Source organism: Haliaeetus albicilla, chromosome 15 (assembly GCF_947461875.1).
Source record: "Haliaeetus albicilla chromosome 15, bHalAlb1.1, whole genome shotgun sequence".
In the NCBI taxonomy this organism is placed as follows: domain Eukaryota; kingdom Metazoa; phylum Chordata; class Aves; order Accipitriformes; family Accipitridae; genus Haliaeetus; species Haliaeetus albicilla.
The window spans coordinates 7,583,667-7,610,927 of NC_091497.1; the positions used below are offsets into that span (position 1 = coordinate 7,583,667).

The 27,261-nt window shown below is 44.6% G+C and overlaps 1 protein-coding gene and 1 long non-coding RNA gene across 13 annotated transcripts in view; one reads left to right on the forward strand and one right to left on the reverse strand.

Annotated features, from left to right (window-relative positions):
* Positions 1 to 563: 563 nt before the first annotated feature.
* LOC138689091 (uncharacterized) lies at positions 564 to 15,901 on the forward strand. Of its 2 annotated transcripts, none has more exons than XR_011327887.1 (2): positions 564 to 14,954; positions 15,493 to 15,901. It is a non-coding gene; the product is annotated as an uncharacterized lncRNA (long non-coding RNA). The 2 variants fall into 2 exon arrangements; XR_011327888.1 differs by having other exon boundaries at positions 15,749 to 15,901.
* A 7,231-nt stretch (positions 15,902 to 23,132) lies between these two features.
* The window catches only part of MBNL2 (muscleblind like splicing regulator 2), a 112,380-nt gene continuing 108,251 nt past the window's right edge, over positions 23,133 to 27,261 (reverse strand). For all 11 annotated transcript variants that reach the window (XM_069802441.1, XM_069802450.1, XM_069802443.1 and 8 more), the window contains one exon: positions 23,133 to 26,095. In XM_069802441.1, the coding sequence (XP_069658542.1) occupies positions 26,081 to 26,095 (15 nt within the window). In that variant the 3' untranslated portion in view covers positions 23,133 to 26,080. The remainder of the gene's footprint in view (positions 26,096 to 27,261) is intronic.

Genomic DNA, 27,261 nt, shown 5'->3' on the forward strand with positions numbered 1-27,261 from the left:
GGGTGGGGCAGCGCTGGGGAGGAAGAAAGAGCGCGGGGAGGAGGGCGGGCGGCGCCTCGTCACGTGGCGCCTCCCCCCCCCCCTCCGCCGCCGGAGGGTGGCCGGCCAACCGGCGGGCGCGGCGGCCCCCACGTGACGCCGACGGCGGCCGGCGACTCGGCGGGTCAGCCTGCCGGCGCTGTCACCGTGGAAACAGCGGCCCGCCCCCCCCCTCACCCTCGACTCCGCTCCTCTGCGGGCCAGCGCCGCCACACGCGCTTCCGGGAGGGCCAACCAGCGGCCGCGCAGCGGTCACGCGGCGGGCGGGGTGAGCCAATGGGAGCGCGGGATGGGGGGGTTGGGCGGGCGCTCGGCGGCCGGAAGTGCCTGTCAGGGGGCCCGCGGCGGCGGGGCGGCGGTTCCGTGCCGGGGCGGGCGGCGGCGGCGGCGATGCGCTCGCCCAGGGCCCCGGGAGCGGCCTGTAGCCCGAGGGGGAGCTGGCGTCGCACCGGGGGGTGGAGGGCTGTTGGGTGAGGCGGCGGCAGCAGCAGCGGCGGCCCGTGCGCTGCCCCCCCCCCCCTCGCGTCCCGGTAGGTGGGCGGGAGAGGCCTTTCCGAGCCGCCCGAGGGGAAAATCCCGCGTAGGCTCTCCGGTTCCGCTTCCCGGTGTTGCTGGGGGAGGGGGCTCTGGCGTGGTAAGTTCTTGCTGTTTTAAACCTGACAGTTGTCCGGAGGCTGAAGGTGTCTGCGGTGGGCCCGAGGCCACCGTGTTAACCCCAGTCGTGTATACAGAAGTAAATGGGATGCGTAAAGCCTAACGCACCGACCCTGTGAGCGCTCCCTTTGAATGCACTGTGATTGCCACGCTGGCCTGTGCTGGCAAGGGATGCTGTTAGGTGTTTGTTGCTAATGAGCGCCTACCTCCTCATCCCCTTCTGATAGCGATAGAGGGCCGGGAAAGATGGTGGTACAGTTTGCAAAAAATACTCCCATCTAAACAGCAACAAAAATGAAGGTGCTTGATGAGATGACATCAACAGTTTCTCATGGGAACCAGTATCACTCTGGAAAGATGCTCACATTTGTATGCTTGTCTTTCGGCTATGAGACAGACTCCTTAACCCTTCATTTTTTTTCTCAAACGTCACTGGTTGGAATGATATGATACAGGGAGAGAACACTTTATTTCCTTTAGAGGCTTAAGGTTCAGCCAGAGCCATTAGTCTGCTGTTCGCATACTTTCCGAAAGCTGTCAGAAAAGGAGCTCGCTCCTGGGGTTGCATTTCTTACTGTGCTGTTCTTTCCTTTGCATTCTCACGTCTTCATCTTAAGTAAGGCCTAAGGTGTCAGCCTGCTCTCCAGGCAAGTCCAGTTTTGCTTCCTTGTTGACTTGTTTTCATGTTTCCAAACCTAGCTGGGAATTTTTCAGTGGCAGATGTGTTTCTGGTGTTTTGGAGCACATTTGCACTCCTCTGTCTGAGTCTTTTGGTTAAATGCTTGCAGTGTGCAGTGTTTTAATCTTTCTGGTGTTTTGCTTGGGCCTTCTCTTTGGCTTTTTCCCTCTGTGTTTTTGGGTTTGGTTTGTGGTTTTTTTTTGAACCGCAAAGCTTCAAAACAAATTTATCTTAGTAGGATGCCCATAGCTGCTTCTGTCTAGAAGAAAGAAGATTATTTGCTGGCTTCTCGCAATGCCCATGTAGTCAAAAAACACCAAAGCAAAACCCAAACCCCACGCGTCTGTATGATGTAAACATATTCAATACCAAAGAGATACACAGAATTTTTTACGGACTGTCAGAATCCGTTTGTAAATGTTGCAGAGCCTGGTTAGTCTAGTCAGAACTGAGTAATAATTTCTATGAATAATCTCATTTCTGTTGGTGACTTGAGACCTTCAAGTAATAGAAATGAACCTACAAGAACATGTAATAGCACAAAATGCAAGATACTACATGTATGGATTAGTAAGTATTTATAGTATAAATCCAGGAACCCTCCAGCAGAGTAATGGGAAAATACCTGGGTTTATTAGTCAACGATGAAAGGAAGCTGCCAATTTAACACAGTTGTGAAAAAACAAATGTGACTGTGGTGTGCACACAGTCAAACTTCTGGGTGACTAGTGAGACATTACTGTGTCCAGTTCTGATAAACTGTGGCCAGGAAAGACAAACTTGTACAGAAATATACCCGGGAGGATTACTGGAAAAGAAAAAAGCTTATCTACAAGAGTACGCTAGGAATATTTGTCTGATTAACCCAGGAAAAGCAAATGCAGAGGAGGGTTATGAGTAACCAATAAGGCAGGGTAGAGTCAAGCTCAAGCGAGTAGGCATTTAAGCTAATGAACAATATTGGTAGAAGAGCATGTATCTAAACTGATTATACTCTAGATAGAAAACTAAGAGCTAGCTCAGAGGACTGAGGGTTTCACCTTCTGTTAAGAACAGTGAGAGGCGAACATGTCTAACAGGCTTTAAAACGTATTGCGCTTCAGAACAGGAAGATGATGTGCGATCATACAAAATAGATTTAAGTGATCTGTGTTGAAAGGAGGAGATTTGGGCCTCCCTTCTTACTCATCCTGAGACTGGAACAATTTCCTGATGTTCAATACTTCTCAGAAAGAAGCTGTCGACTGCTGCTCCGTGGTGAGGATGATGATGAGAGTGAGAAGGCAATGGTTCAGAAAGAGGTAACAGGAACACTCCCACTGGAAAGGTTTACACCAGGTGTTCAGTCTCATAGATTACTGAGTTTGATGGGCAGCAAAGCGTTTTTTCCACTTAATGATAGTGGGGTGATGTGTTCCTGGACTAAAGAAACATGTATAAAACTGAAATATAGAGGGACAGAGCATGGAGGGTGGAAAAGGCAGGATGGTCAACTGGAGGAGATGCTGGATTCCTTGAATGGATGACTGATCCCAGGGGTCTGTCTCAGCCACTTCGCTTGCGAGGCTGAACACCTTACCATTGCCCCGTTTTTCTAGCCTTCACCCTTGGCTGATTTTGATTCATCTGGGGAGAACAACAACGTTGAAAGTTCAGCTAATAGGCGCCGGCGGCTCAGCCCTAAAAACAAATACAGTATCAGTTATGTGGGGTTATTTATAGTGAGGTGGAGCACATGGGGCCGTTTAGGTGCTGCCAGTCTTTCTTTTATGCATGTTGCTTATACTTCTGCTATTCTTCACCAAACAGTGAGGGGGGGTGGAAAGAAGTACATTTTGGGAGAAGAGAAACTTCCTGCCAGAAAAGATTGAACTGGGCAAGGCTTGCCAGGCAAATATCTCAGCCCACAGCATGCTTTCCCAGTGTGACTTCCTTTGCAGCTTCTCACAGGAGACTTGGGAGTCATCTAGTCCCTCTGTGCTGTACAGCTGGGTTTTTGCTGGCTTCCTAGGATATAGAAGCTTCAGTTTTATTGCTTACTTCTCAAGTCTTTTTATGTCTGATATCGAACTATCTTATTTCAGACTTCAGCAGCCTGCGGCTAACCACGCTTTTATGATAGGCTGGAGTTTCTCAATAAATACTGAATTTTTATCTTATGCAGAAACCAACATACTGTTTCATGAGGTTTTTGCTAGCTATTGTAGCCTCTGACTACATGTTAGGGTGTGTGTATGAAAGAGGAACAAGGCCTCTAACATCTATTTTCATTCCAAAGCCAGGGTTTGCTAATTCTTCAGTAGTAACGGTATCAATGGCAAGATGTAAACTGGAGCAATACGAAAAATGGGGAAATCCATATACCCCTCCCTCTGAGAGCTGATGATGGTCTCCTGACACCAAAGCACAAGAGAACGTGTGAAATAGAGCCTGTCTACTCTGCAAATTGTTCTAGTATATATTTGTTTTGCATGGTCAAGAGCTCTTTTAAGTTCATGTTAGTAAGAACAACAGTAATTTCCTGTCCTTGCTTACTGTCATATTTTTACATTCAGGCTGTCGATGAATGCAGTGCTGTCATCACGTGGATTGCTTCTAACCATGTGTCATTACACTGTAGCCAGTGTTAAGGATCGAAATTGTGTTTAGTCTTTAATATTTCTTGCTAAATTAATTATCTTGTTAGAACTGTCCATAAAGTTGTTATCAAATTCAGGATGCAACTAACTGGAGTGCCCTGTGCCTAGCATTTTCAGGGGATCGCACTGTTAATTTCCCTTTCATCCCAGCAGTAATATTGTCCCTTTTTTTTTTTTTACTGACTGCAAAATTGTAGGTGTTTGACAGCTTTGTTCATGGAAACAGCAGCTTTCTAGAGGAGAGCAGGAGCCGTCTGAGTGCACTTGTAAAGGGAAAAGAAGTTGGACCTCCTCTGTCCTATTTGGCAGCGGTCGGGTGGCAGCTCCGATTGCCCAAGAGTTCGACCAGTGGCAGCAAGCGCCGTCTCCAGTCTGGTGAAGGGCGTGGAGTGGGATTTTACTTACTGCACTGGAAGAGCATGTTATGGAAGCTAGGTTTCATTAACTTCACTGCTTGTAGGCCAGTTTGGGTTTGCTGGGGTTTTTCTTCTTAAGGAAATCTAAGTGCTTGTTTTTGAAGGTATAGTAGGTCTGCTTTTGTTTTGTAGTGGTGAAGCCTAGTGTGAGCTCTGAGTGAGACTTTTGTGTCTGTGTGGAACCGTACTGAAATCAGGGGTACTCCGTGCAAAGATGAGATAGCAGTTCTCCATAGACATTGTAAGATCAGAGCCAAATTTGCAGTGATGAATTGCAGTCATCAGTGTCAGCATTAGTTGGGGTTAACAGTTCTCTAAGTTTAGGGAGTTGCTCGTGTACCATCCCAGGCTTAGCAGCCTAAGCTGGTAAACTAGGGTGCATGGGGACTGAAGCTCAGCTGATCCACCAAGTGTAGTAAGCGTGATGGTGATCAGCATTGCCATGCTTTAGTTCTGGTACCTGGTTTTGAGAAGGCAATTCACAAAGCTGAAGTAAGCGCTAGGAAATTCTTGGTAAAATTGACACTTTAGCACTTGTATTCCCAGAAGTCGAGCATGCTGAGTGGGGAGATCTTAAACCAGCTGATCGGAAATGTTGCATGGACAGCTCTTTGCTCCTCAGTTTAAATTGCTTATAGCCTTCATTTAAACATATTTAGAGTCAGGGAGCCAAAATCTGAAATGGTCCCTTGTACTTTCTGCAACTCTGTAGGGGTGTAAGCAGACCCTGCCTGCTTGCTGGGTTAGCTCCCCCACTCTGCCCAGACCCACACTGCCTTTTTCCCTCTTACAGCTGTGCTGGGCCATTTCAGCTCACTGAATTTGCAGAAAGTGAATCCAGATTAGAAATGCAAATTATTTTATAATTGCTAGCTGCCAGGGACTCAACCATGAAAGAGGAACAGAGTTAATGCCGTCCTCAGCTTGAAACAGTTTAAACCCCCACCTATTGCTTCCCAGGAGACTGTTTTGTGTTGTGAAGGAAAACAAACTAGATCACATTCCCGCAGAACAAGATTCAATTAATGCGTTTTACCTTACAACTAGAGAGGACAGGTGTGAACACAATTACTGTGGCTCCACCAATAGATACTCATTAAATTGCCATACCTGCCACTTCAATTGTGTGCTTCAGTCCCCAGGGTTTGGGGTTTTTTTGTTTTTTACAGTTTGAAAGAGATGAAGACAATAGGAGTAGGCATGCCAAAGTCTTCTCTCAGTCATAATTTAATTTTCTAACCAGAAAGGAACATTAAGGCTTCAGTCCCATGGGTTTATTTCTGAGGGTGGCCAGTTTGGTAGTGCTGCACATCGGGACAGCTTTCTGTTGTTATCATCTCATTAATGTTATTTCCTGACATTGCAGATTAACTGTTCAAAGGAAGGGGATCACTTGTTGAGGGGTAGGACTGATGTTTTTTTTAACTACTTTATGCAGTCAGATAGCCATCCCTGTCACGTAATAAGGTCATTGTGTTTAATTGAAGATGGTGGTTAAATTTAAAAAGAATAATTGCTCCTGGCCCCTCTTTTTATTAAGAGTGAAAATTTGATCGAACCATTCCCCAAAGCACCAAGAAATCTAAGTGAAAATATTATGATTTAGCTTGTGACCTGATTTTTATTGGTTTTAGTAGAGTTTTGGTAGACTTCTGCTAATGTATTATGGCATTTCACAACAAAGTTTTCTTTGCTTCCCATAAAAGCAAACGGGAAACCCTGGTGATGTTATTAATTCTAATGAAAAACTTCCATTGCATATCTAAGTTTTGTAAGAAATACTCATCTGCCAATAAAGTTAAGGTAAATAGCTGTTGTTCAGATGTAGGTTCAAAACAGGGCAAGTCAGTTTCAGGATGTAAAAAAACACAGTAAAATAAACTAAAACTAGCTAATTTATTGTTCCATTTGACTCTTTCTTTCTCCTTATGAAGTTCAAAAATAAAGCAATTCAATCACAAGACTTAAGAGAAAGTGAAGATAATGATAGTCTGTTTTTATTAAGGTACAAAAGTCTTGCAATATCTGTCACAAGTCACATAGCCATTTTTTTTCTGAGTCAGACTTGAAAGGAAATAAGTTTAACTAACTCCTCCATCTTAATAACCAGAGTATAAGCATCAGGAACTTGTATTTCACAAGCATTAGATTTCATAGGTGTCAATAAAAATTTAGTATTACAGTTACAGTAATATTTTCTTTTTACATGGTTATTTTGAGCAAATATTCAGAACTGAATGAAGTCGTAAGATGCCTTAATTGCTATGAGTTACATTGTAAATTAAAATAAGATTTCCAATACACTTTTCACATGTTTATTTCGTATATATGCCTTTTCTTAGAAGCGGGGGCAGTTAATCTTCCTCTCCTGTAATCAAATCATAACTTAAATCAGTTCAATCACGTGTCCTAAAACTGAGTAGGTCATTTTGGTGCATGTCTGAATAGATGCATTCGTTCTGGATGTTTGGATTTACATCATCTGTTCTAGGCAGTGAAGCTGATTGCTCCACAGAGTATCCAGATCAAACAGCAAAAGACCCCTGAAAGATCCCTGAAGAGAGGCAGGTTTCAAGGGCAGACCACAGAGAGGTAGGTTTTAAGGGGGCTGGCCACTGCCTGGGGGACATGAGATTCCCCGAAAAAGACTCGGCAGCCAATTTGTCAGCAAACGCTGACCCCGTCTCCATCCGCAAATAGCTGGACAAGCGTGCCCAGCTCAAGCATGGGCCCAGACTCCCTCCCTCAGTGAATGCACAGATGTAGATGGGAGGTAATTTGGGGATGTGGGTGTGGGGAGGCAGGTCTCACCTGTAGAGTAACTTGTCTCTTTCCACCTGAAGGTCGTCTTCTGGAGTTCCCACTTCTGGGAGCTTGTTGAGCCCAGCCTCTAATTAGCGGAACAGGAAGTTTTAATTAAATGCTTCAGAATCGACTGTTTTATGTGTGATCTTTATCAACGTAGGAGTTGCTAACCACTGGCCCTCAAAGATAAACATTAAAGGCCTGAAAATTATGAGGGTTTGTGTCCCAACATTGACTATTGGATTTGCCTTTTAGTCTTTAGATATTGTTGCTTCTTTTTGCTTCTTCCTCATACATTAAACATTTGGGGATTTTTAACAGAAGCTAGGAGTCTCATGTTCTTGATTTCAGTAGCTGGTGCTTTAGGAAGACCCAATATCATAAATTTGTGATAAAATTGGCAGTTTTGGCAACAGTGACTATGGGTGGAGTAAAAATAGCTCAGTAATCATTCTGAGCCTGAATAAAAGATTCATGCAAGGGAAGACCAAAAAGGAACCGAGTTTGTGAGGTGTACAAAGCTCTCATACTCTTCTTTAGGTCTTCAGTGCTGTACATGAATGGAACCCTGTGACTACTGCTTTCGAGCAAACTTTCAGAGCTGTGTTGTAGTGGGAGGCCTATCCTACAAGCACGAGATATGCATATGCTACTTTAAAGAAGAACCATAGCTCATTTGCTTGAGGAAAATAACACAAAGAATTGACTGTAGCCTCTCTTTGCATTTCCTCTTGGGACTTCAGTGAGCGCTGATACAATTGCACGTAGATTCTTGCAAAATAATTTGGGAGCAACTCGGAACACACCAAACAAATCCATAATACTAGATTTTCCAGAATTATTCAGGAGCTTTCATATAGATCTGGTCCCACTGCACAGAGCTCAACTTTATCAGGATAGCTTTTCTGGGGCAGATTCCAACCAGATTTCCTCATGGGTTTGGGATGAATGTAGTGGGCATATTAGATGGCTGATGAATCTGCCAGAACTGCTCCATGACAGTCTTCTCAAGGTGGTCACTGTCTGCTAGTTTCTCTCTTCTTTCTGGTTCTGTCATCTTCCAAGGCAATATTTTTCTCACACGTGGATCTCTTCTCCAGTTATTCAGCAATGGGGGAAAAAAATACATAACACTGTATTTACTTAAGGAAAGAGCCTGATGCAGCAGTGCAGCAAGGGGGTTATCTCTTGGTCATTTTTTTCATGGTGTCATAATTCTTGGTTCTACACTTGCTGCAAACTTCTCTTCCTCATGTGGCTTCTTCTTGGCTTCCTTCTTTTTTTAATGTACTGTCCTCACAACTCCTCTTTCCCAAGGCCACGCTTTCTTAATGTGTGTTAGCTCTGACAGGGAAACTAGGTGACCAAATTCCTATTCTCCCCCCTAGCTACTCACCATGTCATCCCCCCAGTCTCTCATCCAGCTCATACAGAGTCTTTGGGCTCCAACACACTATTGCTCCTCTTTTTTCAGTCACTGCCTGCAGGGTTATTGCTGCATTTTGAGGAGTTGTAGGAAGGAAATAGCACTATTTTGGTTTTTCATTGTGATTGCATTTGTGTGATTGGTATTTTTTACCTCTTGGTACAAAAAACCACACCAACGCTTTGATTAGAACTTCAGCATTTGCAAATTCTTTGGCTGTATCACATCCTGATATCACAGCCCTATAAACATTGACTGGTTGGTATAGCTCTCAGTTCCTGAAATCACCCATGAAGGGGGGTTACTTCCACCCTTGCAGGGTGACAGCACCGAAGCGTCTTACTGAGAAATGTCAAGATCACTGCTATAAGCAGCTACAATACTGGAATTTCTTTAGAGCCACAGAAAAAATAGGCTGTTGAGTGGATTCAAGAGATCATGCTCTCCTGTGAGGCAGTCTAAGTGCATCAGGGTCAGTCCTGATGGACATCTGCACAGCTCTTTCCTAAAGACCTCATGCGATGGATGGGCCATGACAGCCCTAAGCAACCTATTCCCGCACGTTGCTGTCTGAACTGTGTTAGTTTGAGTCAAGTTAGTCAACTTGAATTGCCCTTTCTGTAGTTTAACCCTGTTACACCGTGTTCCATTCACGTGGGTTATGAAGCTGCGTGTCCCCTTTTCAGCAGAATTTTAGGAACCTTAATAAAAAATCAGATTTTCCCCTCGGTCTTCTCCAGGATAAAAGCCCCATGGGCAATACTGTCTAGACCTCTGATCAAATTTGCATCTTCACTGGAGTTTTCTGACTAGAGCGTCCTTTTCCTGAAGCAGAGCACCCTGAACTGGACACAGTACCTCAGCTGAGGCCTTCCCAGAGCTGAGTAGGTAGGACTCGCTCACCTTCTTGGGAGGGTACGCTTCTCTTTGTACTTTCTGGTATAACCCAGAACTTCTTTTTACAACAGAACAATGGTAGAGTTAATTTGTGTTAAGCTTGTGATCTGTAATTAACCTCTCCCATCCAGCTCCTTCATGAAGAGCTTTTGCTCAGCTTATTGCATCTCATCCTGATTTTTTGAAGCTGATTATTCTTATCGAAGTGAAGTACCGTGCACTTGTCTTCACTGAATTACATCATGGTTTTCATACTATTTTTTCCCAATTTGTCAAGACAATTTTTAACTCTAATTTCATCCTTCAGTGTACTTGGCAGGCCCTTCTCAGCTTTGTATCATCGGATCTAATAAGCATCATCTGTTTCAACAAATGTAATACACCAATAAGTGACTGGTTGCTGGACTGTTCCCTAATCCAGTAAGTATTTATTACCTTTACTGTTGTTACATAAGAAACTAGATTTTAGCAAGTTCAGCAGCAGTGTGTATCAGATACAGCTGAGAGGTATCTGCTCTGTGACCACAAAAGTGACAGCAGTGCAGAGTACAGAGACCTCAGCCAGCTAGCATAGATAGCACAGAAATACTCACTAAACTTGAAATAGTAATGAGTAGCATAATTTGCACTGCTTCGCCTAATTCTTTAGGTAGTGGTTGGTTTGGTTTTTTCCCCCCTGAGAAGCTCATATCTGCAGAAACTTGCTGCCTGTTTAGGTATGGCTGTACCACTGATTGTGCCCCCACTGAAAAAAATATCATCATTTAGGTAAAAATTGTGATGGCTCAGCTTTTTCATGGCGTGGGACATAATTCACCTCAACAGCCGCATCCCATCCAGGCAGCTGTTAGTAAAATCTAATTGTTCAATAAAAAAGCCTAATTAATAATACGTGTCACCATATAACTTTCTTATCTTTGCTTTTGCTTCCTAAAACTTTTGTCGCTGTGTCATCAGATGTACTTTTGCATCAAAGCTACTGATTGCTTACAAATCAAATTCCTGATTTACATCTGTGAAAAGAAGATCCTGAAAAAGTCCAGAATCGTGTCTACCGCCGCCTTTGGATAAAGATGCAGGAGTCCTGTGTAATACATGGAGGCCACAGAGACCTATGGGAGCCCCGTGGGAGACCCACCTGGAGAGTGAAGACCCGGGACCGCGGTATTCGGACCCCTGCCCTCGCTCCAAATCTGCTGGTTCGGGGCCTGGAGCCATGCAGCGGTGCCTGCGCCGTGCTAAAGGAGTAGGTGGGTTTGTGGAGGTCTGGTGCCACACGGGCACGGTGCTTTTCCGTCGGGCTTCCCGCTGGTCCAGGCGCCCGTCGGCGCTCCTCGCGCCAGTGGGACGCAAGGATGCCTGAAGGCAGGGAGAAGTCTGCGGGCAGTACCTGCTGGAGGCTGCTCAGCTCATCCGTTGCTTTATGTCAGTCATTCCTTTAAGTTAAAAACATTTTAATGGGCCGTTCTCGGTAGTTTCAGCTGGGAAGGCATCAGATAATACGCAAGCGGCAGATAACCTGGAGAGCGCCTAAGTATCCAGGGAGGAATCGTGGAAAGTGGTGGTCCAGAGAGATTGTCACACGTGTAGCACCCAGCAAATGAGATCTGCTTGTTGGATGAGAGCTGGCAGTAAATCAATGCAAATTTGAGCTGGGAGAGCACAGGGTAAGGGTCATTTCTTTCCACGCAGCCCTGGTGTGGAGGGGGTCTCCTGCAGTACCACCCCGCCGCTCTTGGCCTTCAGTGCCTACATCACCTGTGAAGGGGGTTCAGGAGCCCCTGAGTCACTCAGGTGTTTGGAAACCTTATCCTATATAGCTTTTTGGCTACAGTCTCTAATAGGATACAGCAGGGAATTTGTGTCCCTGAAGTAATTTAAAAGTTGTTTGGAACAAAAACCAGAAAACTAACAATTTAGGTCTCCAAAATAATTATTTACAAGACAAAATAGCTGCAGTTTAATGTGGGAGGAAGAGAAACCAAGCCAGTAGTAGCTCCAGAGCAGCCACGAACGAATGTGCTATGTGTCAGGTGGTGATATATCCAGAACAGCACTGGACCTGTATGTCTCCGCTGTGGTGTAGGTATGGCTGCAGTTCATATTAGGGCTAATTGCACGTGTGGGGACCGTGGGGATGCAGCCTGGCGTGTTTGTGTGCCCGGGGGGATAAATACGTCCCCCTACTCCGCTCCTCACAGAGCTACACTCAGTGGGTACTGGAGCTCCATCTCGTTTGAAAGTGAGGTGGGTACCTATGTATGTTAGCTGTGGCTATATGTGTAACCACTGTGCTGGCATGCCCCATGCCTGCTTTAGAGAAAATAACATTTCTATCAGATAACTTCGTATTTTTCTTTACACAGAGGGAGGTATGAGCAGCAAAAGATACTGGTCACTGTGGCCCTGAAATATTCTCTTAACCAAAGTCGTCAGCCACCGCATGTCTAGTTAAGGACTAGCTTTTCATAAAATACTCTTCCAAGCAAAATTTTGAAATCATTAAAAGCATGCTGGAAAAAAAAAATTGGTGTTGTATTTTAAAAAGTGGTAATTCAATTTGCATATATTATCTAATTACCTGTGTGTGTGTGCATACACGTAAGCGTATTCTTTCCCTGTGTGTGTGTCTGTATGTAAACAGGCTCAAACCCCACTGAGTTTTCTTTAAAGCCGGTCATGGTGAAGAATTTTTTAGAGAGTGGTTAATTCTTGCCTGTTTGAGCAGGAAATAATATTTCCTTATGTTCTAAATGAGATAGCTCTCTAGATAAAAATGATGACAATATAGTTAACACACACAAACCCCCTTATTTACAAAGAAAAGACAAAGCAGCGTGTTTTGATTCAACAGACTATTTACAACTCTCTTTGCACTTTTTTATTGCCTTTGTTTTGGCATTTTAGCTAGTGCCTAAGAAATGGATTGTCTCTGATGCTGATATATTGTTACGCAGCCATTTGCTTAGAGAAAGAAACATCTATTTAACTACATGTAAAGGAAATTAAAGAGCAAGAACAGTCTTAGCTGAAGTATTTTCCATAGCCTTGAAAACCTTCAGCCAGAGTCTCAGCTACTATAAATTGGCATAAACTCCAATATCTTAAAACTGCGTTGGTTTGTGTGACCCAAGGAGATGACCGCTGGGATTTGTGGGACCACTGTATAAATACCAGAGCTTTCAGCCTGCCAGGGTCAAAATAAATAATGCTTTTGGTCCAGTCCTGGCTCCATGCTTATGTGTCGCTCCTTGATTTCAGCAGCAGAGGGGAGAAGGGAGCCTTCAGCAGCTCTGTGCTTTTCCCCAGCAAAACCCTACCAGGAGGTTGCCATTTTCATCTTGCAGATGAGGAAACTCATAAAGAGAGAAGCAGCCTCCTTATTGCCATGCTAAAAAAAAAAAAAAAAAAAAAAGGCACTTTTTTAGTAGCTGAAAGAGGCAGGGCAAGAAAACTTTTGTCCTGGTTTCAGCTGGGATAGAGCTAATTGTCTTCCTAGCAGCTGGTATAGTGCTGTGTTTTGAGTTCAGTAGGAGAAGAACATTGATAACACACTGATGTTTTCAGTTGTTGCTCAGTAGTGTTCAGTCTAAAGTCAAGGATTTTTCAGCTTCTGATGCCCAGCCAGCAAGAAGGCTGGAGGGGCACAAGAAGTTGGGAGGGGACACAGCCAGGGCAGGTGACCCAAATCGGCCAAAGGGGTATTCCATACCATGGGACGTCATGTCCAGTATATAAACTGGGGGGGGAGTTGGCCGGGGGGATCGCTGCTCGGGAACTAACTGGGCATCGGTCGGCAAGTGGTGAGCAATGGCATTGTGCATCACTTGTTTTGTATATTCCAATCCTTTTATTACTATTATTATTGTCAGTTTATTATTGTTGTTATTATCATTATTAGTTTCTTCTTTCCTGTTCTATTAAACCGTTCTTATCTCAACCCATGAGTTTTACTTCTTTTCTCGATTTTCTCCCCCATCCCACTGGGTGGGGGGGAGTGAGTGAGCGACTGTGTGGTGCTTAGTTGCCGGCTGGGGTTAAACCACGACACCTTTGCTCCTCCAAGCCCCTCACTTTCCACTGGAGTGACATGGAAGTAGGTGGAAAAAAGAGGAACGACAGCAACGAGGTTCATGTCCTCCAGAAGCTAAAACTGAAGGGGCGAGGTGCTGCTTTTGCAGTGCCACAGCGCTCCTCTTGCGCCCACACAGACGCTTCGTTTGTGTGAGGGCAAACCAAATTAAAAGGTAGGTCCGCACCAGCTCTACCTGTGCAGTCGAGCCCATCTGCAGTGGGTGGGTAGAGGGACAAAAGTGGGCAAGCTCAGCTGTTAGCAGCGTAAATGCCTGAGGAGTGTGTGGGGGGTATTTATTTTCTTTTTCCCCTGAGATAAAAGAGGCAGCGATGAACCCAAACCTTGGGAGCTGAGGATTGGCAAAAGGTGCCAATCCAAGCTTTATCCAGAGGAAGACGGCAGCAGTCCGTGCGGTGCCAGGGAGCGGAGCAGAGAGCAATGCCTCCCCGCGGCGGGCGCAGCGGGCTTGCCGGGCAACCTTCAGCTACTTTCATGTCATCAAAACAGATGCAAAGTTCACCCCTAAACGGGTAGAAAATGCTCTAAAAGGGTCTTGGGCTTTTTCTAACACGGGAAAGACGCGGCGAGCCAAGCCCCGTGTGGAGGGACGCCGGGAAGGACTGGGGGGGTTTTGCTGGGGGGCTCGGTTGGAGCTGGGTGAGGAGCTGAAGACGTGAATCTGTGTCACTACATTAAGTTAGTGGGACGGTTGTAGGGTTGAGGGCCTAAGGTGCATAAATCTAGCCAGGTCTCTCTCCTGAAGGGGCCGGAGCTTCGGCAGCCCCTTGGCTGCCAGTGACGGTAGCGGAGGAGATGCCATCAACAGCCGAGGGACGTTCAGGGCAGGAACAGGCAGGAGCGTTGTAGGCAAGAATCATCTCACCTCAGCTGCCTCCAAGGTCTGTAGGTGCCCCATGGGCGCTAACAAACCCCCCAGGCCCCCAACCTTCTTAATTTTACTGATATAAAAATAGTCTCAGGCTCCTTAAGGGGCTGCAGCTGAGGAGACTCCCTCATAACTCGGCTGGCTGAACGGGTCCTGTAAAATCCACCCGCTCCCCAACAAGGGCATTTTCCAAGTGTGGTAGAGATAGACATTTCTACGTTTCTGTCTTTGCATGTGCTCCAATTGCCCCATGGTTTGCAAGAAGGAAACACGGCAGAAGGGGATGGCTCCAGGGCAGCCAGCGCTGGCATCCACCAGAGATTTGGCAGAAGAAATCTCAATGAGGAGAAGCCACAGGACTTACTGCAGAGGCCACAGACTTTCCTTCTTCATGCTTACTAGCTTCTTAGAGGGGTCGTGCCACTGCTGACACCAAGGGTTAGGGGACTTTGGGTTTTATTTTAAACATTGATATTATTTTGCGTGTGCAGGAACAGGGGAGCTGGTGAGGCCGTTAGGATTCTGCCACGGGGATGTGCCAGGCTGCTCGGGATGAAGACACGTCCCCTGGGCTGTGCCCCTGAGTCCTCTACTCTGGGCCAGCCCATTGACTCCAACCCTGCCAGGAGGCTGGAGGACATTCCTCTAGTAAATCTAGTAATCGGGCTGGTGGAAAAAGCTGCTTTTTTCCTCAGGCACCCGAGGAGACCTCCTATGGCTTGTTCACAGCCCACCTGGTTATCCATGTGCTGACTGCCACAGACAGGCACCTTGAGATCCTGAAAAAAAACATTACACTTAGAAAGATGAGATACTCGCTTCCAGTTCCAACAGCCAGGGCACTTTTCACCGCAGAGCAGCAACCCACAGCTCCTGCAGAGCACGAGCACACGGGCAGCCTCCAAAAAAAAAATCCATGCACCAGCATGTCCTAACACCCTGCTCGAGTAACCCAGCCCAAGTTTACTCGTTTCAGCTGCGCATCCAGCTCCAGTTACAAGTTTCTAATCCCGGCAAAGCCCAGCCACTGCAGGTCTTGCTGCTGAGGAGCCCCACCACAAGCTCCATCTGGTTCAATGAGCATCAGCCCCACGAACGGCAGCTCCTGACACCACGACCCTGCGGCACGCGTTTCTAGATAAAATTCATATTGTGACATGTTTCCATCGCTGAGCAGGCTAAATGCGAGTTCTACAAATACCACGTGTTATCAGGTCTGTTTTCTTTATCAGTTTTATTGCAAATTGGCTCAAGTGTATGGACTCCTGGAGCATGAAGCCACATCCAGCTACGTCTTAGAAAGAAACTGAAAAATAAAGGAGAGGCAGCTGTTTCGTTCTGCAGTATTTGTAAGGTAATAATAGTAACAATAAAGGGAAGTAAAATACAGCAGTTTCATTGTGATATTTTTTAAAAAGTAAGGATTCAATTGAATATAAAATGATCATTTATTTTAGGCACTTTGACGGACTAACGTTTGATTCTAACAAAGTCATTTTCTGAGAACAGCAGAAGGAAATCTGTGTCAAGAGGAAACAACCCTCACTTTGTATAGAGAGGTGCTGCTGAGTAGCACTGCCGGAGTCCTTTATTTAAATAGGAATAACTATATTGCACAGGAAACCTGGATTTGAAAGCAGTTCCTCTGATAATTACTCCTGAAGAGGAATGTATCTGCTGCATTCACCAAAGCCTGAAGGCTGGTCTCATATCACAGAGGATCATCTGCATTACGGCTAAAATTAAAGCAAAGGGAGAGCGAACAACAAGAAAGGACATAAAACTCCCAAATGTCAGGTCCAAAAGAAGTCCTTTCCACCAAGAAGTGGCAAAATGTCTTTTAGAGCAAACATCTAATGTAGACGGTGGCGAGAGGCAAGTAAGAGAATAATTATGCTGCACTTGGTTTCCACTTGAAAAGGAATCCCTACTGGCTCCTCGCCGTATGATGTCCCCACACTGCTCTACAGCTTCTGCTTTCCACTGGGTTTCCACCACACCCACGAGCTCTCATCAAAACCTTTCTTGTGGACAGCATCCGCTGTGGAAGACTGGAAAATTTCTCTGGCCAACTAATTCCAAGCAGAGAGCTGCTTCTGCTGCTGAAGCAGGGTCTGTTTGCAGCCAGCCTGGATTGCAGCCTGTCCTCTCCATCTTCTCCCTGACCTTAAAACATTGGACGGAGCAGGTGAGGCACTGCCTGCATGAAAGTCGGATCCTCTCCAGGGAGGTTTAGACCACTCTACCTTCCACACAGAGCAAATACGTAATTAAACGACACTTTAAATGCTCAGGCTGTTGTGGTTTCCCGCTTTAGTTATGAAAATGAAGACTGGTCAGTGCTACTGGAAGTGACTTTCATGTGGGCTTTTGTGAGCTTGCAAGAAACTTCTCTGTGTGGTCAAGAGCAGCGTGGCTTTTAATTTGGATCCAAGGGTCTCCTAAGGCAGGCCAGCAGAATCAAGTGGGTGAAGATAAAAGCCTCCGTGCATGGATTAAAACAGGAGTGGCTAATACTTCTCAAAAGTAGCAAGAGAACATTTTCCTCCTGAAGCTTCTCTAAGCAGTAAAGGATTCGTAATAATGTGCATGCGTAGCAGTGGGGAAAGGTATTTGATTGCTGCAGAACTGGTCACTCATTTACAAACCATCTCCTTGCCTTTCAGGCAGCATGCTCAATCTGTGCTGGCATGAGAAATCAATTCATTGCAACTAATGGGCCTAAATGACCTCTGAAAGTGCTGCGATGGTGCAAGAACCAAAACGTGCTCCTCAACCACACGACGGTAGAAAAGCCTACGTCATTTCTAGAATGAAAGGAAGAAAAGAGGAACAAGACGCCTTAAAAAAGCAACCACCGTCAGACAAAAATAAAGGCGCAGAAGCTGGCAGGCAGCATGGTGTTCCTGTGGTGGACGGATGCTCAGAAGAGAAGCTCGGCTGAAAGCCACAGCAAGAAGGATACGGCTCTCTGGGGACAGGAGCGGGGTGCCCAGCACCTCGCCGTGTGCCCCAGCTCGAAGGAGGAGGGGGTCACCCTCGGCATCTGCGCAGGCAGCCAGGCTGGGAAGGCTGCAGAAGAGGAATCCTGCCTACAAGTGGAATGTTGTTGCCCTCTGGCAAAGCCTCGGTCGATCTCTCGCCATTTGCTCATACAGGAAGCCTGGGGCTGAATGCAGAAGGCCTGAATTTTGTGTGGTAAAAGCATACTTCTGTTCTGTTCTGCCTGCACACAGAAAAGGATGCTCAGAAGAAAACTATTGCCACTGTTTAGGCAATCCATATAAATACTGTGCTACATCTGGCAAATAAAGTGGCTGCAAGTAAGAAAGTGCAGAGCTGGCTGACAATTTGATGTAATTCGGTTTCATTTGCCTTATAGGCTCTCTGTATAGAATCATAGAATGGTTTGGGTTGGAAGGGACTTTTAAAGGTCATCTAGTCCAACCATCCTGCAATGAGCAGGGACATCTTCAACTAGATCAGGTTGCTCAGAGCTCCGTCCAACCTGGCCTTGAATGTTTCCAGGGATGGGGCATCGACCACCTCTCTGGGCAACCTGTGCCTGTCCCTCACCACCTTCATTGTAAAAAAATTTCTTCCTTATATCTAGTCTGAATCTACCCTCGTTTAGTTTAAAACCATCACCCCCTTGTTCCATTGCTACAGGCCCTACTAAAAGGTCTGTCCCCATCTTTCTTCTAAGCCCCCTTTACGTATGGAAAGGCTGCTATAAGGTCTCCCTGGAGCCTTCTCCTCTGCAGGCTGAACAACCCCAACTCTCTCAGCCTGTCCTCACAGCAGAGGTGTTCCAGCCCTCTGATCATTTTTATGCCCTTCCTCTGGACTCGCTCCAACAGGTCCATGTCTCTCCCATACTGAGGACCCCAGAGCTGGACACAGTACTGCAGGTGGGGTCTCGCCAGAGCGGAGTAGAGGGGCAGAATCCCCTCCCTCGACCTGCTGGCCACGCTGCTTTTGATGCAGCCCAGGATACGGTTGGCTTTCTGGGCTGCGAGCACACACTGCCGGCTCATGTCCAGCTTTTCATCCACCAGTACCCCCAAGTCCTTCTCTGCAGGGCTGCTCTCAATCTCCTCATCCCCAATCCTGTATAGATACTGGAGGCTGCTCGAACCCAGGTGCAGGACCTCACACTTGGCCTTGTTGAACCTCATGAGGTTCACATGGGCCCACTTCTTGTGCTTGTCTGGGTCCCTCTGGATGGCATCCTGTCCCTCAGATGTGTCAACCGCACCACTCAGCTTGGTGTCATCTGCAAACTTGCTGAGGGTGCACTCAATCCCACTATGTCACCGATGAAGATATTAAACAATACTGGTCCCAATATGGACCCCTGAGGGACACCACTTGCCACCAATCTCCATCCGGACATCGAGCCATTAACCATTACTCTCTGGATACAACCATCCAGCCAATTCCTCATCCACCAAACAGTCCATCCATCAAATCCATATCTTCCCAATTTAGAGAGAAGGATGTTGTGGGGGATCACGTCAAAGGCCTTACAGAAGTCCAGATAGATGACATCCGTAGCTCTTCCCTTGTCCAGTGATGCAGTCACTCCATCACAGAAGGTCACTAGGTTGGTCAGGCAAGACTTGCCCTTGGTGAAGCCATGCTGGCTGTCTCGAATCACCTCCCTGTCCTCCATGTGCCTTAGTATAGATTCTAGGAGGATCTGTATGTTGTTATAAATTATTTTTTAGATTGTACTCCATTAAGCAGAATATTTGAAATACCTTGCTGCAGAGCAAGTTCTGTGAAGAATAAGAGGAACTGATCTAGATGACAAACGAGCACATCTGAAATGTGCATTTAAAGATGACTGAAGCAAACTTGAAATATAAGTAGCCTGGCCCTTGAAAGCTACAAAGGACGCATGATCAAGCTAACAAGTAAGTCGGGGAGAAAAACACCAAACAAAAATCCCACACCTACCTGCAGCTCCAAATAAAATTAGACTTGAAGTTCAGCTTCTCCCATCATCCAATTAAAAGGAAATAAAACGAAAAGTCCACAGGCCACAGGAGGAGTTGCCAGTGTGCTTCTACTGCCGCCCACAAGCACTTACCATGGACTCCGAGACGACAGCTGAGGAATGGGCAGTGCCGCCAGCCCAGGGACTTCTCCAGCGACTGGTCATGGAAAGTTCACGCTCATGGAGGAGGGCACTGATTCTCTATTAGAAGAGTTCAACCTCATTTATTGCCTCTAGAATGGGTATAAAGTAATCACTTTTAAGGTCAATAGAGAGGGAAAATGCTTCCTATCACATCCTGTAGTTAGAAAGCCTACTGATACCTTCTCAATGCTGACCGCTTTTTTTCCATGTGAGTCCTCGTTTACTTGTACTTGCTTACGTAGCTTTTCTTTTGAGCACATTTGGCTTGAGGAAGGACACAGAACAGGACTCTTGCCTTTCACCATTTATCTTAAACCTGGAAATGAATGTGCAGGCTCTACCTAACAGCTGTCCGAGGACAGCTTGTTATCAAGCCTTACAGACAGAGAAATTGAAGCAATGTAACTACATAGGATAGAGTAGGGTATAATTGCTTCATATGAAACATTTAAACAATGATATATTTGCATACAGGGACAGTCCATCTCCCCTTGCAATTGCATTCAGACCAAGTTATAACATCACTCCTTCACTGGCATAATAATAATTGAATAAAGCCCATGTGAAGATTAAGCCTGAAGAAATTATATTACATGCCAAAGGGTTACCATAGTTCTTCATTCCTCCCTATAACACGGTAAGAGACAAGAACATCTTGAGTTCACCAAATCTGCAAAATTTGTGTTGTCAATTTTCATTACTTTCTCACAAATTTTATGAGCTGCTCTTTACCTCCATGATCACATGGGCACGTTAGGTGACATGAAAAACATTTCTAGGCATCATGGTAGGAAAGAAAAAGCTTAAATATGCAAGCTGAATGTACTTCAAATACCTACAGAGAACAACAAGGATTTTTAACTATCAGGCCATTTAAACCAATCTCACGATTTTGTGATTTCTTGTGCGTGACGGTGTTTTAAAACCCACGAAAACCACTGTTACGATTGACAGTCCCTTGTGAAAACAGGTGGGATTCATGGACTGAACTCATCTGAGGTGTTGTAGAGTATCTGAGACACCTGCATGGGGCTGGCAGACTTTGGATATCCATCCAGACCTGTCCTCCTCCACAGCAGCAGCTTTAGGCCAAGCGGGTACCCTGCAGTGTCTGAAATGATACTTGACAGCTACAGAGAGAGAAAGCAGAATCCCACCCTAACAGCTTTCCAAGTGTGAAAAACTTGCTTGCTCGCAGTCCTGAGCCGTGCCGTCAGCTACCAGCTTTAGCATCTCCAAATGCACTCCGCTGGCATTCAAGTGTGGCGACTACAACCATAAAACAAGGAAATAAAAGCATTTCCTCCCTCTACCCCTCCGTGAAAAGGAGAGGCGTTCGTGGCTGTTCCTACAAGGTGAACCTTACACTGTTGCGGTCACCCTCGTCACCACCACGTCCCGGCACCTCTGGTCCGGTGACCCACTGAGGAACCACCCACCACGCCGGCTACACCCGGACTGTTTTCTGACGATTAGGCTAAGGAGGACACTCACCAGAATTTGTTTTCCTTAAAAGTAGCATCCAGATCCAGCGCTTTGAAGATGAGAGGAGCAGGGCGTCGTTCCTGTAGTGATTTTCCTAAATCATAAAGCCCGAGTGTATTTTCCTCACTCTGTAAGGAGCTTTGGTGGAAATAATGCAACTGCAACACAACATTGCATAAACAGCTCACACCATTATCTTCCTTTCACATTTCTTGGTGGGTTTTTTCCCCTGCTACAGGAGAAGGTATTTTTGTGTAATGACACACATAATTCATTTTCTACAATTTCTAAGGTTTCTAGAATTACAGAATTAGAAGAATAAGAATTTAAAAGATGCTTCTGCAATTTCTTTTTTTCACAGATAATCTAACTATTTCTTCTATACCTATCACTATTTGCTCGCATGCATTATATACCAGCAATATTAACTGCTTTAATGCAACAGCTGAGACGGTATTGCCCTCACACACCCACCCACTCCAGCAATAAAAATCATTTTGTCCCGAGAAAAAACCCTCCAGAACTGTCAATAAGATGACATTAAAAAGGCAGGTTACTTGACAAAAGCCTTGGCTAAAGAAATGATCGCAGGCATGAAAAGCGTGGTCTGTGTATGATCAGATGCGAAGGAAGGTTTTCAGCAATTCCAGGCAAGGCGTTTTTGAGGGTCCCATGAATTCATACAATAAATGCCACTAGCCGAAGACTCAATGCCCACACCGTCAAGCAGCCTTGCCCACAAGTCCTTTTTTCCATCATCACCCACAGTACAGAAACGTTGGCTTGCTCCTAGGCTCTCTTCTGGAGTGAAACAACTCTTCCTCAAACAAAACCCAGCTGCTGTTTCAGTAATTTGCTCAACAGACACTCCCAAAATACAGCACAGACAAGGCTGAACCAGTTTTGGCTTCCTTCACTGTATACAAACACGCAAAGCTATCCCAGCAGGCTCTAACCCCTCAAATGTCACATCCCCTTTTGTTTCATGCTATTAATTCCAGTGGGCTGCAAAAAAACCCCAGCCCTCAGATTACTTCAGACCTTTGAACTGAAAACCAAGCAAAACATACCGAAAATAATAATAATGACGCCTTATGGTCATGGGCTACACCATGTGGGGGCCAGAAGAGATACGCTTGCTCCCTGCGGGGGGACACCGTCTGTCCCTCAGGACACATGTGGCGGTGGGAATACCAAAGGTTTCCAAAGCCACTTCTCTACAAGTATCTCACTTCGTTTTGGAAGCACTGACAGGACCTGACAGGGGTACGCCCCGTGCAGAGGCATAGGAGGATCATGGGTTTGGTGCGGCTCCCGAAAGCTCATGGCTCCCACGAGCGCTTCTCCGCTGCCGAGAAAGTGCCAAAGTTGACAAGAAACAAAGCACCTTCCAGGCACGAACATCGACGCGTCCCGACCCTTCTTGGCAGCTGACAACTGTCCAGGGTAGGGTTTAACACGAGAAAGTGCGAACAGAGAGGGTTTCTGCTCCCGAAGCATTAGTTTAATTTGAATTGTTTGCTGCTTCTGCTCTACGATGCCTTCGCAGCCCTCTAACGTTCTGGACCTTCTCTCTCCCTGCAAGTCATCCCCGTATCTCCTCTCCATCCCACACACTCGCTCTCGGCGGGCTCCTGCCCCAGTACGTTTGTGACGCATCCAAATCGACTGGTTGACCGGGTGGTTTTCCACGTCACTCGTGACCTCGGACCTGCAGGAATTCTATTTCCTTTCATTAAAGCATTTAAAAAAACAGATCGGAGAAGATGGTGTGAAGAAACCTCAGAGCTGCGTGCGTCCCGCACCCGGGGGTTGCACTGAAGGGTTTGTTACTTGAACACGCAATTAAGGAAAAAACAAAACAAAACACCAAAACAAAACATATACTTTTTAAAGACTCCTCCGCTTCCTTTTGGCTGTTTTTGTTACCCCAGGCCCCTCTCCCCAGAGCCGCGCCACAAGAAAGGATCGCCCCGACTCCGCTCTCATTTTAAAATGCTTCTTTTTATTTCAGTGGTTGTACATTGGGTGAATGAATTTAACGTCACAACAGAAATAGAATGGCTATTTAACAGACCACTAGTCGTTATATGCGGAAAAAGAGTGAATGGAGGGGTTTCTTTTAACTGTTACCGAAATATTCATCGTACGCGTCGTCAATTATGCTGGATGAGAGAGGCAAACAAAAAGGTATTTTGGTGAAGTGCTGTATCCTTTGAAGAAAATAAACACTGAGACATCTCAAGTCACTTGAAACCATGTCTCGGCTACAGTATTCACTGTCTCTGTGTTGGCCCATCTCATGGTTCTTTTAGGGGGGTTTATTTGTTGGGTTTTTTTTAATTAAACAAAGCATTTAAAATTTAATCATTTTCATTAGACCTTTTTTCTTTTTTAAAATATAAACAAAGTTTTGGCAAATAATATTTATACAGAAAAATAGTTTTAGATCTTCCCAAATTTTGAAATAGTCTATAAAATTACTTTATAAATAAATAAAATGCAGAATCTGTTGTACACGTATTTGCACATCTCTGTAATTGCCTCCTTACTGTTAGCATAGGTTTGTACTTGTACAGTTTTCAGGAATATTACAAAGTCATAAAGTCGGAAAGTGGATCTCTTATTAAAAATACATTTTCTCTTTTTGTCTGTCAGTTTATCTGGATGAAAGACCTGATGTATCTGAAGCTTCGTCATCCATGGGCAAAAAATAGTAGTATTGGATTAATTGTAAAAAACATAGAATAACAGTTATTTCGAAACATAAAAAGTTCACACAGAACAATGTCTTGAAGAGTTATCTACATAAAATATTTAAACAACATGGATAATTTACCATTTAGTATTATACAATAAGCTACCCAAATGCCTAAATTAACTATTATAAAAAAATAAAAACAACTTTGACAGATATAGGCAAGTTGCAGTGTCAACTACCTAGTTATAATGACTGAGAAAGTCTACAAATATTAGTGTTTTAATAGTATATAATGGTGATACCTTAACTGCTAAGTAACAAGTTAAGATACATTATTTTTCCACAAATTAAAACTAACGCAACGTTACAAGCACTATGTTAATTTTACAATCGAATCGTGATTTTTTTTTTCTTTCGGATGATCAAATCTCCAGCTTTATATATAAATAGATAGTAATTAGACATCGGACAAACAAGATTTAGCCTGGAAAATAATTTCCTAGACAAATAATTATATGGTTAGTGCCTTCAGTCGTTCAGAACAGGCAGTGCTGCCAAAGTTTAAAATAGTTTACAATCAATCTGAAGAGGTTAAGTTAAAATACTGCAATCACTAATAATGTCCACATAGAAAACTTATGCTGCAAACAATTATACATAATATCCACTTATAACAGCTGTCTTGTTTTTTTAAACAATAATTTAAAAACTATGTCATTTATGTGATACATGTGCAACATATAAAATGTGAAATATGAAATATTTGGTACAATAGTGCTTGAAACAAATCTCAAATCAAACAAATGAAATTTTAATTATACATATATAATTACCTTGTAAATCAACAAAGTATTTAAAAAAGTAAACAACATTAAAATCTGCTTCATCCATATATATGCATGTATGTATATATAACATGTATATAATTGTATTAAAGATATCTTCATACTTTTGTGACATAAAATATGTTTTTAAAGAAAAACAATTAAAAGAACTAATTTTTTTCTCCACTCTAATCTGGTTACAATCTTACAATCCAATTAAAAAAATGCAAATACAGTAATGATTTATTAAACTGAATCTCATTCTACATTCTTAGTGTTCAGTTAATAGTCTAGATTAAAGTCACCTATGAAGTTTCAGTGACTCAACTGAATTTTAATTAAATTAAGAGTATCATACAAATCTCTTCATCTACAGCCTTCTTTTTCACCTTGTCTTTTGTTAGTTTGGTCTTTTTTGTTTGTTTGTTTGATTTTACACTTCTAGAACTTACTTCTTAACAGCTTGGATCTTTTTGGTAACCTGACTATGAGTTTGAAAGATTATTTGCTTCCGGTGAGATTTGATGGTTGGCATCAGGCTCACTTTCATCAAGTCTGATGTGACAAAATTTAGGCACTTCTGCAAAGTCTTTTTTTAAAAACATTATAAATATACTCGTAAAATAATATTCTCAAGACTTTGTTCTTTTGGGGATTGAAAGGGGTATGAAGTTCATACTGTGCAAAATTTTAAAATTTTCTTCTGCTATTCTGCTATGATTCAAATGCAACTTCTCCATACAAGTCAAACACCAACCATGTGCATCTAAAGAATTTGTGCTTTACTTTGGACTTCTGGCTAAAAATATTCAGATTGGCAGGGTGATGTGCAGGACACTGGGCTGCGTTTCACTTCCTCTCTCTTGGAATCAACTCTCTAGGGGAGCAAAACCAAGATTTTTTTTTTTTTTTTTTTAACCGAGAAGAAAAACCCCAATCATAGTTTGGGTGAAAATTAAACCTGCAACTGGGATAAGTTTTTAGCCAATACAACTTAATTATTGCTGAGCTCGAAAGATTCATAAACACTGAATCTCATGAGACTAACTTAACTGGACCATTTCCGTTAGGTATAGTTATGGAGAAAAGACAATATTTGCAAGAATTAAACTATGCTTAGAAAATCTTTAAAACTAAATGTTACCCTTTATGTCTTGAAACATCACAGCTGGTATCAGGTAGTTAACTATTTTAGGTTGGAGTATAGTAAGCATACCATATTTAATATTCATATATGACATAGCAGCACTAGCTTTTTCGAGTTTGTGATTTGTCCGTAAGAACAAATTCTTGACTTAGCATGCAGTTTGTGGCAACTCTAGAGAGGAGGAGACGGGGTAGTATGTACAGTAGCCGTGCTTGGCCGTCCGCAGGGAGGCTTCGTGACACTCCGTTCCGCTCCTGCCGGCTATTTCAGGATTATCTGTTAAGAGAAAGGAAAGCGTGATCGCGCTTTTAGGTGACGCGGGGAGAGCAGTTTGCCCAGGCGGCCGGCGCTGGACTAACTAAGCTCAGGTGCAGCTCGTAGGGGACAGCATCCCGTAGGGGACAGCATCCCGTATATCCCCACGCTGCCCCGGGAGGCGTTTGCATTTCACAAACCTGGTGGTCTTCCTCCCGCACACACGTCCTCACGTGCATGAGAACATGCAGAGGGGGGGTATTTTATGTGTTAAAATACCGGAGATGGCACCGAAGCCACGAAGGAAGGGCCTGGCCGTCGGCGGGGTAAGCACCCTCATCGCCCCGGGGGGCTGTCAGCGGAGGGGGAAGCAGCCTCGCACCTCCCGAGGAAGCTCAAAAGCGCATCGGTGCCTGGTGCGATGCTCCAGCTCCCACCCTGTTCCCACAAAATCAGGAACGACCAGGGGAAACGGTGGAGGCAGGGCCCCTCGCCACTAACAAGCAAAAAGATGTAGTGGGCTGGGTGTTTTCAAGAAGCTCAAGCGTCTTTTAAATGCGCTTCTAGCAGCTGCTTGTTTCCTAAAAAAAATTATCTGCAGGTCAGCGAACTTGAGAGGTTTTTTCACGCTTCCTTATGTCAGGAGATCCAGGGGGATGATGATAATGGTACCTCTGCGTGCCTAGCTACTCACTAACCTTGCTGCTTTACCTCCGCGCTGTCTCAAACTGAGGGTGAAGCAACCGTTTTACAGATGCAAACTCTCGCGCTTCCAATACGGTGAAGGTTAAATGCACCACGTGCCCAGCAACCGACTCAACCTGCTCACAGTATTGGAAAACAGTCCAGATTTCCATCCCCTGCCTGAAATGGCTGTCAGTGGAAGCGATGTCAAAAGCTAGGGGTGTGATATTTTATCACGCCACTGCTAATCTGTGCACCAGACTTGAGCACAAGTCAAAGAATTAGAGTGCATCGCCTGTTCTTCCTGCTTAATTTGGCACTTGACGTATTTTTAAACTGTATTTTTGGGTGGTATGCAAGACAGTCATGACAGCACATTGACCTACTTGTGTATTACTAGACTGCTGCTTAATGCAATATTTATTTTAAAAGGAGAAGAAAAAAAAGTGTTTTGAAAATAACTTCAGCAACATACTACCTCTGACATACAGATTGCCAAAAAG